Source organism: Scardinius erythrophthalmus, assembly GCF_964197995.2.
Source record: "Scardinius erythrophthalmus genome assembly, chromosome: 2".
NCBI classification, from domain to species: Eukaryota; Metazoa; Chordata; class Actinopteri; order Cypriniformes; family Leuciscidae; genus Scardinius; species Scardinius erythrophthalmus.
In genome coordinates, this window is record NC_138222.1 from 35108797 (window position 1) to 35125717 (window position 16921).

Consider the following 16921-nt stretch of genomic DNA (forward strand, 5'->3'; position numbering starts at 1 on the left):
AACAAAAACTTCTCGATCACGTTCTCTTCAATTAGGGTGTCAAATTTATCCAAAATCATATTTACTCTCACATCTATTAAGTAATTATTAGATCGATAAACTAATAGTCAGTCAGTCGGCCAGTAAAACGAAATGACCCTTAAGGTTAATTTTTTAATTATGCGACCGCGGTTCTCTGTGGAAGACAGCTGCGAAAGCGCGTGCAGATCAGAGGCGCGCAGTAAATGAAGATAATAAACAAACCCACGAATTTATGATTTCTGTGCTTTCCAGAGGTGGACAGCAACAAAGTAGTCTACATTTACTTGAGTTCTGTCTGAGACTTTTTGAGTACCTGTAGGCAGGCACGGCGCCAGGATTCCAGTTTTGGATGGGCCAGACCAATTGTGGGTGGGCCTTAAATTAAAAACCTTATCCAATCACTGTTTAACCTAATAAAAATTATTGACTAATATACTGTTATATTATCTGTGAGTATACATAATATAGATTTTAATAGCTTGATGCTCTTTGAATATTTTGTTGCATTGTAAAAAGCTTCGGTGCATAAGACGGAACTATTCGCGATCGCTCTCCATGGTTCTGACCAAAGAAGAGCGCTTTGGAATCTCCATTACGCATCATACCTGGCTTTGTCTCTTAGTGCGCTACGAAGACTCTTAAGGTATAACTTAACTAAAGGTATACTACCACTAAAGGTATACCATTGCTAGGCGTCTTCAGGGCTATCATCCACTCGCGAGGCAGAGGCGCTGGCGCCCTCCGAGCAACGGCGCTGGTCGCTGAGAAAGATATGACATGGAGTGGGTAAGACATGATTTTATGGAAGCTTATTTCCGCAACAAAATAATAATAACAAAAAAGATAATTGCGACTTTTTAATCTCACAATTGCGAGTTTACATCTCGCAATTCTGACTTTATTTCTCAGAATTGCGATATATACAGTCAGAATTGCGTGAAATAAAGTCGCAATTACGTCTTATAAAGTCAGAATTCTGACTTTTTTTTCTCGCAATTGCAACTTTATATCACGCAATTCTGACTTTATAATACGCAATTGGGAGATATAAAGTCAGAATTGCATGATGTAAAGTCGCAATTGCGTGTTATAAAGTCAGAATTGTGAGATATAAACTATTCTGAGGTAAAAAAAAAAAGTCCGTCTTTTTTTTCAACTGGACTTTATATCTCACAATTGTGAGTTTATATCTCACAATTCTGAGAAAAGATGTCAGAATTGCGAGATATAAACTCGCAATAAAGTGTTATAAAGTCAGAATTGCGTGATAAGTCAGAATTCTGACTTTATATCTCGCAATTCTGAGAAATAAAGTCAGAATTGCCTGATATAAACTCGCAATTGTGAGATAAAAAGTCGCAATTATCTTTTAAAATGTTTTATTCAGTGGCGGAAAACAAGCTTCCATATGATTTTGACCACTTCATTGAGTGTTTTTTTGTAGAAAGACTCTTTTTAAAAGGTTTTCGTTTTTTTATAAATTGTATCTTAATTTTGATCAATGTTTTATCAACCAATTACCTGTATTTAATAAATGAGAAGGAAATATATAGCAGACAATGTAATAAGGCACCAACACGATCACTTGCATTGCACGTTAACTGGAGGGCGCCGAAACTCAGCTTGTGCCTCACAGATTTTAGAAATATAGGCTATCTATTATAGAAAGCTTGAAATGTCTACTTTTAAACGAAAATATTCAAAACCAAAAGAAATAGGCTACTCTCTGATTATGTAATCCATATCTCCATCCATCTCTGGCGTTCATGGCGAGTCCGCATCGTCAACTTCATCTTTGCAGCGACACAGAAAACACCAGTTTATTAATAAACAATTAAATGTCTCCTTGCTATTTTAGACACATTCATAATCATTACTTTAAACCGGTTCTTTGTGGCAAGCTTTATGTGTGTGGTCGTGCGCTTGAGTGCGGCTATATTACGTAAACGCTCATATCCTGTTTAAGTAATTAAAATAATATACGATTTGTCCACGAATGGCTTTATATGAAAAACTACTAGTCGACTAGAAAAAAAAATTAGTCGGAGGCAGCCCATATTTCGCATATTTTCAAGCCAGGCAGCAGGCAATTCTGGGTTGAGCGAGCGACCCTGCGGAATGAGCGAGCGGTGCGGAATATTCAGAAATGCGCTCTGATCGAAACAAACCCGAACCACTGTCTGCTGAACTTGCGCAGAAACATCAAAATAGTGTGACGGCTGACTACAAACAAAAAGGTGTGAGGACTCAAAAGCTGGAGAAATAAGTATTTATTAAATAAAAACACAAAACAAAACCCAGGGGGGGACAGGGGGAACAAGGGAGACAGACCAGGGTGGGGCATGGAAAATAAACAGTTCTGGAGTTCAGGGTGGAGCCGAGAGTCCATCGGACGGCCAGGGCGGAACAGAGAGTCCATCAGGCGGCCAGGGCGGAGAAGACCCCTCGGGCGGCCAGGGCGGAGAAGACCCCTCGGGCGGCCAGGGCGGAGAAGACCCCTCGGGCGGCCAGGGCGGAGAGGACCCCTCGGGCGGCCAGGGCGGAGAGGACCCCTCGGGCGGCCAGGGCGGAGAGGACCCCTCGGGCGGCCAGGGCGGAGAGGACCCCTCGGGCGGCCAGGGCGGAGAGGACCCCTCGGGCGGCCAGGGCGGAGAGGACCCCTCGGGCGGCCAGGGCGGAGAGGACCCCTCGGGCGGCCAGGGCGGAGAGGACCCCTCGGGCGGCCAGGGCGGAGAGGACCCCTCGGGCGGCCAGGGCGGAGAAGACCCCTCGGGGGGCCAGGGCGGAGACTTTCCCTCGGGCGGCCAGGGCGGAGACTTTCCCTCGGGCGGCCAGGGCGGAGACTTTCCCTCGGGCGGCCACGGCGGAGACTTTCCCTCGGGCGGCCACGGCGGAGACTTTCCCTCGGGCGGCCACGGCGGAGACTTTCCCTCGGGCGGCCACGGCGGAGACGACCCCTCGGGCGGCCACGGCGGAGACGACCCCTCGGGCGGCCACGGCGGAGACGACCCCTCGGGCGGCCACGGCGGAGACGACCCCTCGGGCGGCCACGGCGGAGACGACCCCTCGGGCGGCCACGGCGGAGACGACCCCTCGGGCGGCCACGGCGGAGACGACCCCTCGGGCGGCCACGGCGGAGACGACCCCTCGGGCGGCCAGGGCTCAGGCACAGGAACCGGCACCACCGGCTCGGGCACAGGAACCGGCACCACCGGCTCGGGCACTGGAACCGGCACCACCGGCTCGGGCACTGGAACCGGCACCACCGGCTCGGGCACTGGAACCGGCACCACCGGCTCGGGCACTGGAACCGGCACCACCGGCTCGGGCACTGGAACCGGCACCACCGGCTCGGGCACTGGAACCGGCACCACCGGCTCGGGCACTGGAACCGGCACCACCGGCTCGGGCACTGGAACCGGCACCACCGGCTCGGGCACTGGAACCGGCACCACCGGCTCGGGCACTGGAACCGGCACCACCGGCTCGGGCACTGGAACCGGCACCACCGGCTCGGGCACTGGAACCGGCACCACCGGCTCGGGCACTGGAACCGGCACCACCGGCTCGGGCACTGGAACCGGCACTGGAACTGGCCCCACCGGCCCAGGAACAGACATAGACACAGGAACAGACACAGGAACAGGCTCAGGAACAGGCTCAGGAACAGGCTCCACCGGCTCGGGCACTGGAACTGGCCCCACCGGCCCAGGAACAGACATAGACACAGGAACAGGCTCAGGAACAGACACTGGCTCCGGCTCAGGAACAGACACTGGCTCCGGCTCAGGAACAGACACTGGCTCCGGCTCAGGAACAGACACTGGCTCCGGCTCAGGAACAGACACTGGCTCCGGCTCAGGAACAGACACTGGCTCCGGCTCAGGAACAGACACTGGCTCCGGCTCAGGAACAGACACTGGCTCCGGCTCAGGAACAGACACTGGCTCCGGCTCAGGAACAGACCCTGGCTCTACGGCGACCATCTTGTCCGAAGGCACAGGCTCGGCAGGCGTGACGTGAACAGGGCTGGCGGCGGCCATCTTGTCCGAAGACACAGGCTCGGCAGACGTGACGGGAACACTCTCGGTGGCGGCCATCTTGTCCGAAGACACAGGCTCGGCAGACGTGACGGGAGCACTCTCGGCGGCGGCCATCTTGCCCGAAGACACAGGCTCGGCAGGCGTGACGTGACCAGGCTCCGGCTGGGCAGACGTGACGTGAACAGTCTCTGGCTGGGCAGACGTGAACAGTCTCTGGCTGGGCAGACGTGACGTGAACAGTCTCTGGCTGGGCAGACGTGACGTGAACAGTCTCTGGCTGGGCAGACGTGACGTGATCAGTCTCAGGCTGGGCAGACGTGACGTGAACAGTCTCTGGCTGGGCAGACGTGACGTGAACAGTCTCTGGCTCGGCAGACGTGACGACCTCCATGTCTTGAGGAACAGAGGACGCCTGCTTCCTCCCTCTCCGGACCACCCGACTCGAGACCACTAAACCCGGGACCACCGGACCTGGGACCACCAGAACTGGGACCACCAGACTAGGGGCCTCTGAATCAGGAGAAGCAACAGTAGCCCCCCTTCTCCTGTGCTTTCGAGGTTGAGGTTGTGTGAGAATAACCTCCTCTGGAGATGCTGCCACTTCTGGAGAAACTCTAACCTCCTTAGCTGGAGAGTTGTCGTGACGATCAAGGAGTCTCACAAACCCCTCAAATGTCAAAAATGACAGTCCTCTCATTACTTCAAATGATATTGGCTCATCAAGGGCATAACTAAATAAATCCTTCAGAGCCGCATCACCAAGTCTCAGTCCCTCTGCCGCAGCACTGAATCTCTGGGCAAACTCCCTCACGTTGGTCCCCTGTTGGCGAAGAGAAGTCAAGTCTCTGAACTTCAATATGCGTTCATATTGAGGGCATAGCACAGGAGAAGCCGGTGGTTTGGGCAAATCCTTCCTCCGCTGAGTCCTCATAAATGGTCGGTTCATTCTGTGACGGCTGACTACAAACAAAAAGGTGTGAGGACTCAAAAGCTGGAGAAATAAGTATTTATTAAATAAAAACACAAAACAAAACCCACGAGGGGGAAAACAGAACTAAGTAAATACAAAAATAATAACAGACTAAACACTCTGGAAGATCTCGGGGAAACAGGAAACAAAAGACAATGAACCGACACAGACTGCAAACAAGAGGGGACTAATAAAGGGAACTAATCAAGAGGGAACAGGTGGGAGAACTCAAACAATAATCAGATAACAAGTGGGAGGGATCAGACAATGACATGAGCACATGGCCCAAAATAACAAAACACCCATGTGCAGCACAAGACAGGACAGGCATGTGACAAATAGATAACAGCTTTTTAAAATTGTTTTTAAAACTAAACATTTAGACTATTTTAGCACAAATGATGAGCTTATTGCTATTTTTTTTATAATTCTTGACAAACTTAGAATATTAAGTTTTTTTCTTTTTGAAGAAAAGTTTTGGGTGGGCCTGTTAAAAAGTGGGTGGGCCTAGGCCCGTCAGGCCCACCCATAACGCCGTGCCTGCCTGTAGGCCCTACTTTACTTGAGTATTATTTTTTCTGGAAACTTTTTAATTTAGCCTAACTTCACTACATTTGAAAGACAAATATCGTACTTTTTACTCCACATGTCTGTCAAGGTCATTGAATAGAAAGTAGTAACGTCAGTCAGGGGATGATTTTGGCTGCAGCAGGGGTTGCATTTTGGTTGGAAATGAAAGTCGGTTTGACGTCAGAACCCGACTCGGATTGACGTCAACATCCAACATCGGACAGATGTTGTATTTTGTTTGGAAATGAAAGTCGTGTTGACGTCAGAACCCGACTGATGTTGGTTTGACGTCAACCCGTCTTTCATTTTCAACCACAATACAACGTCTGTCCAACATTAGAGATTAACGTCAATCTGACGTTGGATTCTGACATCAACCTGATTTTCATTTTCAGCGTTGGGTTTGGTCTTCTAAATGCGAGTGTTTTGGAGCACAGTAGCTTATAGATAACAGAAGGCTAACATATTCATTCTAAAAGCCAAAAAACTTTAAATAGGGCACAATTGAGGGAACAACCAGTTGGGTGTCCGAAACCATTGTGGACGTTATTGAGTGCACTTATTCAATCCCACTACTGGAACTGTGTTCTAGAAATAAATTTAATATTGATATGAGGGTAGGTACACTGTCAGAAATAGGGGTACAGTAGGAGTCCATTTCTGTCCCCCAAGGTACAATCTACACGTGCCCCATAGGGCTTATTATTGGACCTCAAGGTAGGCTATACCTTTTTGAGGGTCAAAAAGCATTAAAAGGTACATGTACCGTTTCTTTTCAGCCGCAGTGACAAGCCATTGTACCCCTAAAGGTACAATTATGTACTTTATTTTCTGAGAGTGTAGGCAGGCATAGATTCAGAGGCATAAGGTAATGTAAGTAACATACAACAATGCAACATTAATAAAACAATGCATTGGCGTTTACTTTAATTACTTTTTATACTTAAGTACTTTTAAAAACTTGTAGGCTACTTCTGTACTTTTAACTTAAGCAAAAATCGGTCTTTACATCTTTTACTTGTAACTGAGTAATACTTGACCAGTAGTATTTGTACTTTCACTCAAGTAAGGAAGTTGTCCACCTGTTGCTTTCACTATACCTAATTTAACCTTTAGCTGTAAAGTTGGATTTATCTGATAATTATAACTCGTTTTGATCTCATTTCAAAATAAATCTTGTATTAACAAATTGCAGAGCTATAGGTCATTACAACGTCTGCAACGTTTTAATTAAGGTTATTTTACATGCTAAAAAATAGCCATTAGGGAACATTCTGTATAAGCTATTTTTATAGCTAGTTATTCAAAAAATAAATTCCCTGCAACGTTCTGGGAACGTTATTTTATGGTTGCAAAATAAATAACCAAAAAATAACCAGTTAATAACAAGTAGGCTACATTTATGTGTAATTTGAAAATAACCACCCTGCAACGTGTTGGGAACGTTATTTTATGGTTGAAAAAACACTCCAACGTTATCAAAAAATAAAATAAAAATAATAATAACCAAATGAGAACCAAATACTACGTTAGGGGAACGTTGTTGCTTGGTATGCGCCGTAAAACCAACTCCATGTCTGTCTTCGTCAGATATTTCCATAGATCTACGAAAATTTGATATTGTCTTTGTATCTACTGTCCATATATTCATTTGTAATACATCAGAAAGATTTTTTTAATACCCAGACTGAAAAAAAAAACCCCATCTAATTAACAAACTTGTGAATGATTATGAGGTTATTGGCGGAAAAGCAAAACCTCATTCTGATTTATTTTGTTGCTTGCCAGACCACCACTCGAGGGATCAAACAGCGACATCCAGCGGGTGATAGAAGTTATTGTTCCTCCAGTCCAGAGTGACGTGCTGCTCTAGCAGGAAGTGAACGTGTTCGCATGTGTTTGTGTTGTTCTGTTTTGCCGCCCTGAAGCGAAATCACATTATTTACATGAGCTGTCAACGTTTAATCATTTCTGATGTAAAAAACAGAGACAAATTATGTCTTCCGATACTTCTACTGTCGGAGGGATTCAGGGTTATCTCCTAAAGCTTCATTCATTACTTGCAGACGCAGAGAACAGGAATGCTGCTATAGTCTGCCATGACATTATTGGAGACTTGGGGCAGGAATGCATGATAACTAAAAATCACAATGAACTGGGTAAGAACTTTTTCATGCAAAAAGCATTGCTTTGTGTTTATACAAAATGCAAAAACAAAATGTTTTTATTCATTACTTTTTTGCCTATATTTGATACTTATACAGAATCAGATTACAGTGGCACATGCAGCAGACTGACAGAGATTTGTAAATAGTAATGTTATCCTAGTTAATTAAGGATGAATAGCTGCATGCACATTAACTCCTATCCTATTGTTCAACAAAATAATGTATGCATATAAACTCACTATTAATATATAGACAAAAGTAAACAACTGTACCACACATAATAATAATAATAAAAAAAACACAAGTTTATTCCCATATATAGAAGAATATGTGTGTATTTGTTCAGGCAATAGATGAGAAAGATATCTGCAATGAAAGATTTAGTCCGCCAACAAGCTCAAGTACAGTTGGCTACCAGCAAGTACAGTCATTGGTAACTCTGAACATAGGTGATAGCTTGTTCAGTCTTATGGCAGAAAGCACAAGTGAACTTCAAGGACCATCCTGTAGCTGAGGGTGCTCTGCATGCCAATGAACATTTCATGTAGAGGGTGATATATGCATGTATTGTCCATGATAGTCATCAGTTGGTTTATCATTCTCTTTTCAACTGCCACCTCAAGTGGTTCAAGGCCAACCCAGAGGACCAAGCCTGCCTTTTTAATTATCCTGATGACAGTTAATCTTGAAATATGTTCTAATACTTTTCACTTTCAGTTTTACAGACATCTTTGCTTTTTGCAAAGGAAGAGGGATTGCTTAGCTTTCTCCGAAAGTCTCTCTCTAATGAAACGGTGAGAGGTGTTTATGGGCAAATTCTAACAATTATACATGTATTATTTAATTATAACATTATTACAAAGATATTGATCATACGTTTGTCCACAGCTCCGTGATACAAGAGTGGAGATTCTCAATTTCTTAGGGGCATTTCTACAGAGAATGTCAGTCACTGTCCGAGGATGGGAGAAGAACTATGCTGTCGACCTAAAGGTACCTTCAGCAGTCGGAAAATTTCTTTCTGGTTTGGCATCACATTTTAATGTGTATTTTTAAGGTTGACTAATTATATATGTCACCTTTGGTACCACAATTTGCTGTATTTTGGCACATCTGAGTATTTTTTCCTCTCTCTGCATGGATAGGACATTTGTATGGTTGTCTACACAAAGGACAAAGCTGCAAAGTGCAGAAGCCCTGCTTTAGATCTCCTAATCAAAGTGAGTTCTATATACACACTGTCGACCTAGTGTATGCTGATACCTACCCAGACATGGCAACTTGCACTTACTGTAAGTCACAGACAAACCATGTTAACACATTTCAAAAATCTCTCTAGATACTGTATCTCACGAAAGACTCCAGCATCACCCAGGATCTCAAAGTTGGGGATATGTTCAACAAATTTTATGGAGAGTTATGTCAGAAGAATAAGATACCTGATACAGGCAAGTGAAGAAATCATAAAAACATTAGGCTTATGGTGTCTGTTTAAATTTTGTTATGTAGCAAAACTATGTTGGCATTGCCACCAATCTTCAGATGACTGATTATGATTGCGTGTCAGAATACAAACAAACACGTTACCACATATGCATTATTGAAACATCAAATTGACTACCAACAGTGCTGGGTTGCATTTATGAACTTCTTGGAGTGCTGGGTGAAGTGCACCCCAGTGAGATGGTCAACAACTCTGAAAAACTCTACAAGGCCTACCTGGGTGAACTGAAAGGACAGGTAAAGGCGTCCCTTCCGCATATGGATATGTGCTCTTACTGTATGTGCATGTATAAAATTGCCAAATGCTAAATCAATGGTTTTCAGATGACATCTACTACAAAGGAGCCCAAACTTCCTGTTGTTGCTGGCTGCCTGAAAGGAATCACCGCTCTGATGGTGAACTTCACCAAATCAATGGAAGAAGGTGTGTGTGTGTAAATTTACCGTCCTGCACTGGTCTTAACCTAATTAAACGAATATGCTCACTGTTTTGCTTTAAACAGACCCAGTTACGTCAAAAGAAATCTTTGAATATGCGCTGAAGGCGATTTGTCCACAGGTAGGATTAATTAAGAGTGTTAACTTGGCAATAAAATTTAAAGCTGAATTGTTATTTTACCCTTTTGTATAGTACATGTGCAGCTCAGTCACATTTTCCATTAAGAGCTCCCAATAAATGCACTTCTTCCTTTCTTATGTCTCTATAGACTGATATGAAACGATATGCAGTCATCTTTGGTAAGTGGAATTAGATATCAACATGTATTCATACCATACTGCCAATGTTGAACTCATTCCTTGTCTTTTTTTTACTCTTGACAGCCGGTCTCAAACTGTTTGCTAAGCACTCAAGCCAGTTCGGCAACTGTCTCATGGATCATTACATGTCTATCTTTGATGTCATGTCCAAACTTTGTGGACATATAAATGGAGAGCTGAAAAAGAGTAGTTACACAGCACTAGAGTCTTTCCTAAAACAGGTATTTTCTATTTATTGATTATTAAATGTATAAATAGTTTCATATTATTTTTTATTTGTGTTGAGAGATGTTCAACTTGGTTATGATGACCATGATCTTTTCAAACTCTTCCTCTCATTGCTGTAAAGGTGGCTACTCTTGTGGCAGAGAACATTGAGTTGCACAAAAGCAAGCTGAAGTTCTTCATGCAGAAGTTCTGTGCTATCATCAGGACCATGGAATCCACTAATAAAGAACTGTCCATTGCTATCAGAGGATATGGCCTGTTTGCTGCGGTTGGTATCTGGACATTTTATTAGAATAAAAAGAATAGTCTACTGTAATTAAAGTCTCATAGCAAGTCCACTTTTTTTAATCTCAGCAAAATATATCTGTTTAGTATTGCTGATTCTATTTGATCTAATTATTTTTCATTTGCACTAATGTAATTGTTTCTATTTCAGGCTAAACGCATGAGATTTTCTGACTGTGTTTTGTATTTGTTTGCCTTTAGCCGTGTAAGGTGGTGTGCCCTCGGGATGTAGATCTGATGTATACAGAGCTCATTCAGCGGTGCAAGCAGATGTACCTGACTGAGTCTGACCGGGAGGATGACAATGTCTACCAGCTGCCAAGCTTCCTCGACTCCATAGCTAGTGTTCTGATACACCTTGACCGGGTAAGAAACATCTCCTTTACTATGAGCTGTGAATCACATTGTAGATGATCTTATCTAGCTTTTGGTTGATCTAATCCATCAAACAAGTTGGTTAATTGGCATTTTAAATTAATAGTCAGTATTTAGGTAATTTAGCTAAGTATTTTTAGTCCCCTCCTCTGCTCAAAGTGGCTACTTCATCAATTTAGGATAACAAAATTACTTTAAAGTGTTTCATGTCATCGAGTCAGATGAACATATGTATATTTTCTGGATTATTTTAAGTCGTAAAGTGAGCAGGATATAATAAAATGTAACAATGGCTGCGACAGCCATATATTATGGTATTAAGTGGGGCAGTGGGTGCCTGAGCCCTCCCCTGCTCTACAGCACCCCACAATTTTCCAATGTAAATCAGTGGTGAAAAATGGAACTGCAGCACTCTCTAATTTTGAGCCATTGGGGGAGATTTCACACTGCCCCACTTATTTTCATGTTACCTTACGTAAACCTTGCTCCAGACCAAGACGATTTCAGTCTGCTTCAGTGATGAGTTTATTAGTCGTGATGAGTATATTAGTCTTCATCAGATCAGTAAATAGTTGGCATGTCTGTTCTTCCTGGAGTAGCGTATCAAATGATGAAAATATAAATTATTTAAGTTAAAACGTGCTCATGGGAATAGCCTTTATATAGTTCTGTTGTGTTTGCTTTATGTTTGTTCTGTCCTCACCAATATTCTGTAATATTCTAAAACAACATTCGGAGGCAATAAATTGTATATTAAAGGGATAGTTCACCCAAAAATGAAAATTAGCCCATGATTTACTCACCCTGATGCCATCCTAGGTGTATATGACATATGATGTCTGACGAAAGCTAGTTATTTTAGATTATAAAGTTATAAATATAAATATAAATAAAAAATATTTTTCTTACAAAAACCCATGGCTTCACTTCAGAAGGCCTTCATTAACCCCCCAGAGCCGTGTGGAGTATTTTTATCATGAATAGATGCACTTTTTTGGGCTTCAGATTTTCTATAGCCATTCACTCCCATTATAAAGCTTGGAAGAGCCAGGACATTTTTTAATATAACTCAGATTGTATTTGTCTGAAAGAAGAATGGCATATACACCTAGGATGGCTTCAGGGTGAGTAAATCATGGGCTAATTTAAATTTTTGGTTGAACTATCCATTTAAGGCAATTCTAAGATGGTGTGTGGTGTGTACTTAAAGCCTGTCGATTAGAGTGCCACCATCAGGCTGAATAATGCAAGGACACCAGACCTCTGCCATAAGTTTACTGCGTGTTCAGCGATTACAATATAAAGCTTCAAAATGTTTATAATAAACTAGCTCGAAGACCCAGAATCTGCTCTACATAAATTTACTGTCAGGAGCCGCTACTGTTTGTTACCTTTAACCTTACCTAACAGATTCTATTGTAATTTCTATAACTGGTTACAGATCCCTGAAGTGTACACTCCCGTGCTAGAGCGCCTCCTTGTGGTTCAGATGGACAGCTTCCCTCAGTACAGCCAGAGGATGCAGTATGCCACTTGCCGCTCCATCATCAAGGTGTTTGTTGCCATGGCAGTTCGAGGTCCTGTCCTGTGGAGTTTCACTAGTTCTGTGGGTAAGGATGAGCTGGAGGTTAGCTTGCCTGATCTGATTCTAGGTTAGTTTTTACCAGCACTAACACTCTTCATTTCTTCAACAACAGTTCACCAAGGCCTGATCAGAGTGTGCTCTAAGCCGGTTCTTCAGTCAGAAGTAAGTGTTTTTGCTAAATGTGCTGATCTTTTAGCTTTTTTTGCTTTTTTTTTTGTTTAAATGATAATTATCATGAAATCTAAATGTGTAAGTGGTACATATTTATTCACCGTCAGGAAGGGAGCATTCATTCCGGTGGTTCTCAAGCTGAGGAGGATTCCACCGTGGTGCGCTCTGGGAAATGGAAAGTTCCTTCCTCTAAGGACTACCTTGACCTCTTTAAAGGGCTTCTGGACTGTGAAAACTTTAAAGTAAGAAATTAGATATTTATTTGATGAACACAGGTTTAATTTAATTATCTAGTTAAGGTAATGGTTTAATTTGTTAATATTTTAATGATGTATTATTGGGTTTGAATGTGACCATGTAATCATAAAAGCTGTTGAATCTAGATTAAAGCAGATTAATCTAATGTCTGAACTGATCTAATTTGCTGTGATTGTAGGACACAGGATTCATGGATGGAGCTCCAGCCGCCAAGAACTACAACCTGAGAGACATAAACCGACACTTATACGATGCACTGGTGCAGTCAGTCATGAAGATTGTGGAGAAACTTGATCTTTCAGTGCAGAAAGTCAATGCAGCAGATGAGGTAATGTTGCAGTGCTGCACCTTGAATGGATAGTAAAAATGTGGGTAGTTAAAGAAACGGAGCAGAAACAAAAAACATAATTTATTCTCAATAAGTTATGTACAGGAATTGCAAATGGATGATTTAAATGATCATAAACCTGGAAAAACCGTGGCAATAATTTACGGTCCCCCAATTCTTCCTCACTAAATGGTGCTCACAGTATTTCTGAAGACTGTAGAGGAAATGTTTGTGTGTACTAAAGCAATACATATAAAAACACAAATGTTAGATGTTAACAAATGTTATGGCCAGTTTTGTAAAGTATTTCTTCTTTTCCTCAGGCCCAGAGTGAAGCAAGTGCTGGATTTATGCCTTCATCTGACCCCACAGCAAACCTGATACCCAACAAACCCAAAGACTTTATTGCCTTTATCAACTTGGTTGACTTTTGCAGGTGCCAAAACATTTTTTTTCTATTGGTAATGTTTGAAATCAATCAATCAAACAAACAAACAACAAATCTTATTTGCGCCCTTATTGTTATCTTCTCTGTAGTGACTTATTGCCTTCAAGAAATCCTGAGTATTTTGCCCAGTGGATGTACCCCCTGTGTCACGAGCTCATTCTGCAATCAATACGTTTCCCTCTCGTCAGCGGCTTTTATAAGCTCCTCTCCCTCTCTATGAGCATTGCCAAGAAAATTCACTATTTTCAGGTAATACACACTCTCCATCACATTAGCTCCTCAATTTAATGTTGATAAACCTTGACAAAACCAGTATCTTTTGCTTATAGGACCTAAAACAAGGGCCTAAAAGTGTTGGTGGTGGTGGCGGCTCCACCATGGAGAGTGCCTGTTTTTCGCTCCTTGCAAAGTTTGGAAAGGAGGTGACCTTTTGACCCTTTCGTCACTTTATTTCTGTGATAGATGCGTGAACATTGCACTCAGCTTTATGTTTCATTCATCAAAGTATTTTGTTTCTGGTCATATTGTTGTGTATGATGAATGTGATGATTTGAAGGGTGAAAGTTTTTATTTTTTCCTCAGGTTTGTGTACGTATGAAACAATATAAAGACGAGCTACTGGCTGCCTGTCTGACGTTCACCCTCTCTCTTCATCCTGACATGGTGGCTCTAGATATCAAGGCATATATACCAGCTCTGCAGGTTAGGAAAGGGAAGCAAATGGGCAATTTTGTGATTATCAACATTCTATTTTTTCATTTACAGTAAATAGCAATCACATTCTTGAAGCCTGATATATGTATGGAATGATCGTCTGTTTTCATTGTTTTGTTTGTAGGCTGCTCTGCGTCTGGGTTTGAGTCATGCTCCTCTAGCCACAGCAGCACTGGATGCTCTGGAGTCCTGGTCTTCTCTGATCCCTTCTGCAATCATGCAGTCGCACTACGCAGACATACTGCCACATTTAGATGGCTACCTCAAAACAACCAGTAACTCTGGTCAGTTATTTGTAACCTCATCATATTTATCTTAAATACTGTACTGTCAAAGAAATGGTCACTGGTTACTATTCTTTCTAAATATACTACTTGGATATCTAAGGGTCATTGATTATTATCAAATTCCTTTATTAGCTGATTGTTTTTTATTAGTTTTTTTATCATTCAATTAGAACAAGATGACGGCAATATGGAAGTGACGTTTGTGTCAACGGGAAGTTCAAAAAGTTATGGAAAAGTCATGATGAGGCTCCTGAAGAAATCAAAGCACTTGTCTGTGGTAATTAGATTGATTTGTTTGCCATATTTTGATTTTGTCTGTGTAATTGATTCTGTGATGTAACTGTGTTACATACTGTGAGTCTGATTCTGATTGTATAATATGTACGTAACTGCATGCACACAGTGTCCTGATCATGTTACTGTGGTCTCTGTTAGGGAGATGAGTCTCCGATTGCTGCTGTGAGACGCAGGGTGGTACGTCTGCTTGGACACTTGGGAGGACAGCTCAACAGGAGCCTTGTGACAGGTTATTTTGTTTCTGCTGCTATTAAATAAATTAGTTTTTGGCTTTTTTAAAAAGGCAGTTCTTGTTAATTTTGCTTGCTTCTTTTAAGCTTTATATATTGCATTTTCTCATATCTTACCCCAGCTGTTTCTGCGGAGGACATGATGAAGCGTTTTGTGGCATGGGACTGTGAGAAGAGGCTGAGATTTGCTGTGCCTTTTAAAGACATAAAGCCTGTGATCTACCTGGACTCCTTCCTGCCAAGGGTCACAGAGCTCGCACTGTCCTCCAGTGACAGACAAACTAAAGTAATCATAGTCAAATTTTCTTGTCATTGTTGATTAAAGTTTATTAACATTTTGTTTATTCACCCAATAAATTGAGGCTGAAAGTGATAATTCTGTCTGGTGTGTAGGTTGCAGCGTGTGAGCTTCTGCACAGTCTGGTCATATACATGGTGGGTAAAGGAGCCCAGATGGCAGAAGACGACAAATCTGCTCCTCCCATGTACAACCTACACAGAAAAGTCTTTCCTGTTCTTCTACGCCTGGCCTGTGACGTCGACCAGGTCTTAATGTGTGCCCTTTAAATATGATGAACAGAATAAAAATTTAATTTGACAGTCAGGTTTTCTAATGTAACATAGTTTTTGTACTTTATCAGACACTGTGAAGCAGTGGTTCTCAACCTTTTTGCATCCAAGGCCACCCATGTACACCAAGATATTTCCTCTGTTACTTCTCCTATAATGATGACAAAGGAACTAGAATTTTCAGTGGATTAAGATAATTAACCCAGTAATGAGTCAAGAAGTTTCAGTGACGTTTTTTTCAATAAAAACAGCAGTTGTTCACGGTATAATTTAAAATAAAAAACACAGTGTCAGTTTACACATTTCATACCTGGATTTTTTTATTTTTTATTTAAAGGTTAAGTTAGATTATTTACAGCAAGTTATTTATTTAATTGTTAAAATATATATAAAGTAATATTTAATGAATGAATGAATGATTCATTTAAAAAATACAAAATAAATCAAGTCATCTCGTAGTCCCCTTGGAAATTTGATGAGGCCCCCTAGTGTCCCCCCGACCCCCTGTTTGAGAATCACTTAAAGTTCATAGTTTCATGTCCACATTTTTCCACTTTAATCAGTCTCTGTCAGTCATGTGTAAGTTCCACAAACATGGAAACTTTGACTATTCTTCAGGTGACGAGGCAGCTGTTTGAACCTCTGGTGATGCAGCTTATCCACTGGTTCACTAACAACAGAAAGTTTGAGAGCCAAGACACAGTGGCGGTGCTGGAGGCAATTTTGGCAAGTAAACTCCTTCAGTAGACACACTTTATTTTATTCAAAATTGAGTTCGCTGTTTATAAACGGGGGCTGTTAATCTGTTTGGGCTGCACAGGATGGAATTGTGGATCCGTTAGACAGCACCCTCAGAGACTTCAGTGGCACCTGTATCCAGGAATTTGTCAAATGGTCCATTAAACAGACCACACCCAAACAGCAGGAGAAGAGCCCAACCAACACAAAATCTCTCTTCAAACGTATCTACAGCCTGGCCTTACACCCCAACGTCTTCAAGAGGCTTGGAGCTGCGCTTGCCTTTAACAGCATGTACAGACAGTTCAGGTCAGTGTGTGATGAGCAGAAGAGCTCATTAGATGGGCTACGTGCAGCCTCTCAACATTTCAGC

At 42.4% G+C, this 16921-nt stretch overlaps 2 protein-coding genes across 3 annotated transcripts in view; both read left to right on the plus strand.

Moving 5' to 3' along the window:
- Window positions 1–7472: 7472 nt before the first annotated feature.
- LOC308704925 (DNA-dependent protein kinase catalytic subunit-like) lies at window positions 7473–9228 on the plus strand (the record flags this gene model as incomplete). Its single annotated transcript, XM_081389616.1, has 5 exons — window positions 7473–7763; window positions 8490–8566; window positions 8661–8765; window positions 8918–8992; window positions 9112–9228. Exons 1-5 carry the CDS (start codon window positions 7601–7603, stop codon window positions 9226–9228), a joined length of 537 nt encoding a protein of 178 aa, XP_081245742.1. The 5' UTR covers window positions 7473–7600.
- Window positions 9229–9401: 173 nt separating this feature from the next.
- The window catches only part of LOC308687171 (DNA-dependent protein kinase catalytic subunit-like), a 32520-nt gene continuing 25000 nt past the window's right edge, over window positions 9402–16921 (plus strand). For both annotated transcript variants that reach the window (XR_014029705.1, XM_081359460.1), the window contains exons 1-22: window positions 9402–9512; window positions 9600–9699; window positions 9779–9834; window positions 9983–10013; window positions 10098–10255; window positions 10384–10530; window positions 10749–10913; window positions 12364–12532; window positions 12620–12669; window positions 12786–12920; window positions 13115–13264; window positions 13588–13700; window positions 13802–13961; window positions 14042–14134; window positions 14295–14414; window positions 14551–14710; window positions 14884–14990; window positions 15149–15239; window positions 15363–15526; window positions 15634–15786; window positions 16429–16536; window positions 16631–16857. Coding sequence is in view for 1 of the 2 variants with exons in the window: in XM_081359460.1 (XP_081215586.1) it covers window positions 9456–9512; window positions 9600–9699; window positions 9779–9834; window positions 9983–10013; window positions 10098–10255; window positions 10384–10530; window positions 10749–10913; window positions 12364–12532; window positions 12620–12669; window positions 12786–12920; window positions 13115–13264; window positions 13588–13700; window positions 13802–13961; window positions 14042–14134; window positions 14295–14414; window positions 14551–14710; window positions 14884–14990; window positions 15149–15239; window positions 15363–15526; window positions 15634–15786; window positions 16429–16536; window positions 16631–16857 (2714 nt within the window). In the remaining variant the exon portion in view is untranslated. The remainder of the gene's footprint in view (window positions 9513–9599; window positions 9700–9778; window positions 9835–9982; window positions 10014–10097; window positions 10256–10383; window positions 10531–10748; window positions 10914–12363; window positions 12533–12619; window positions 12670–12785; window positions 12921–13114; window positions 13265–13587; window positions 13701–13801; window positions 13962–14041; window positions 14135–14294; window positions 14415–14550; window positions 14711–14883; window positions 14991–15148; window positions 15240–15362; window positions 15527–15633; window positions 15787–16428; window positions 16537–16630; window positions 16858–16921) is intronic.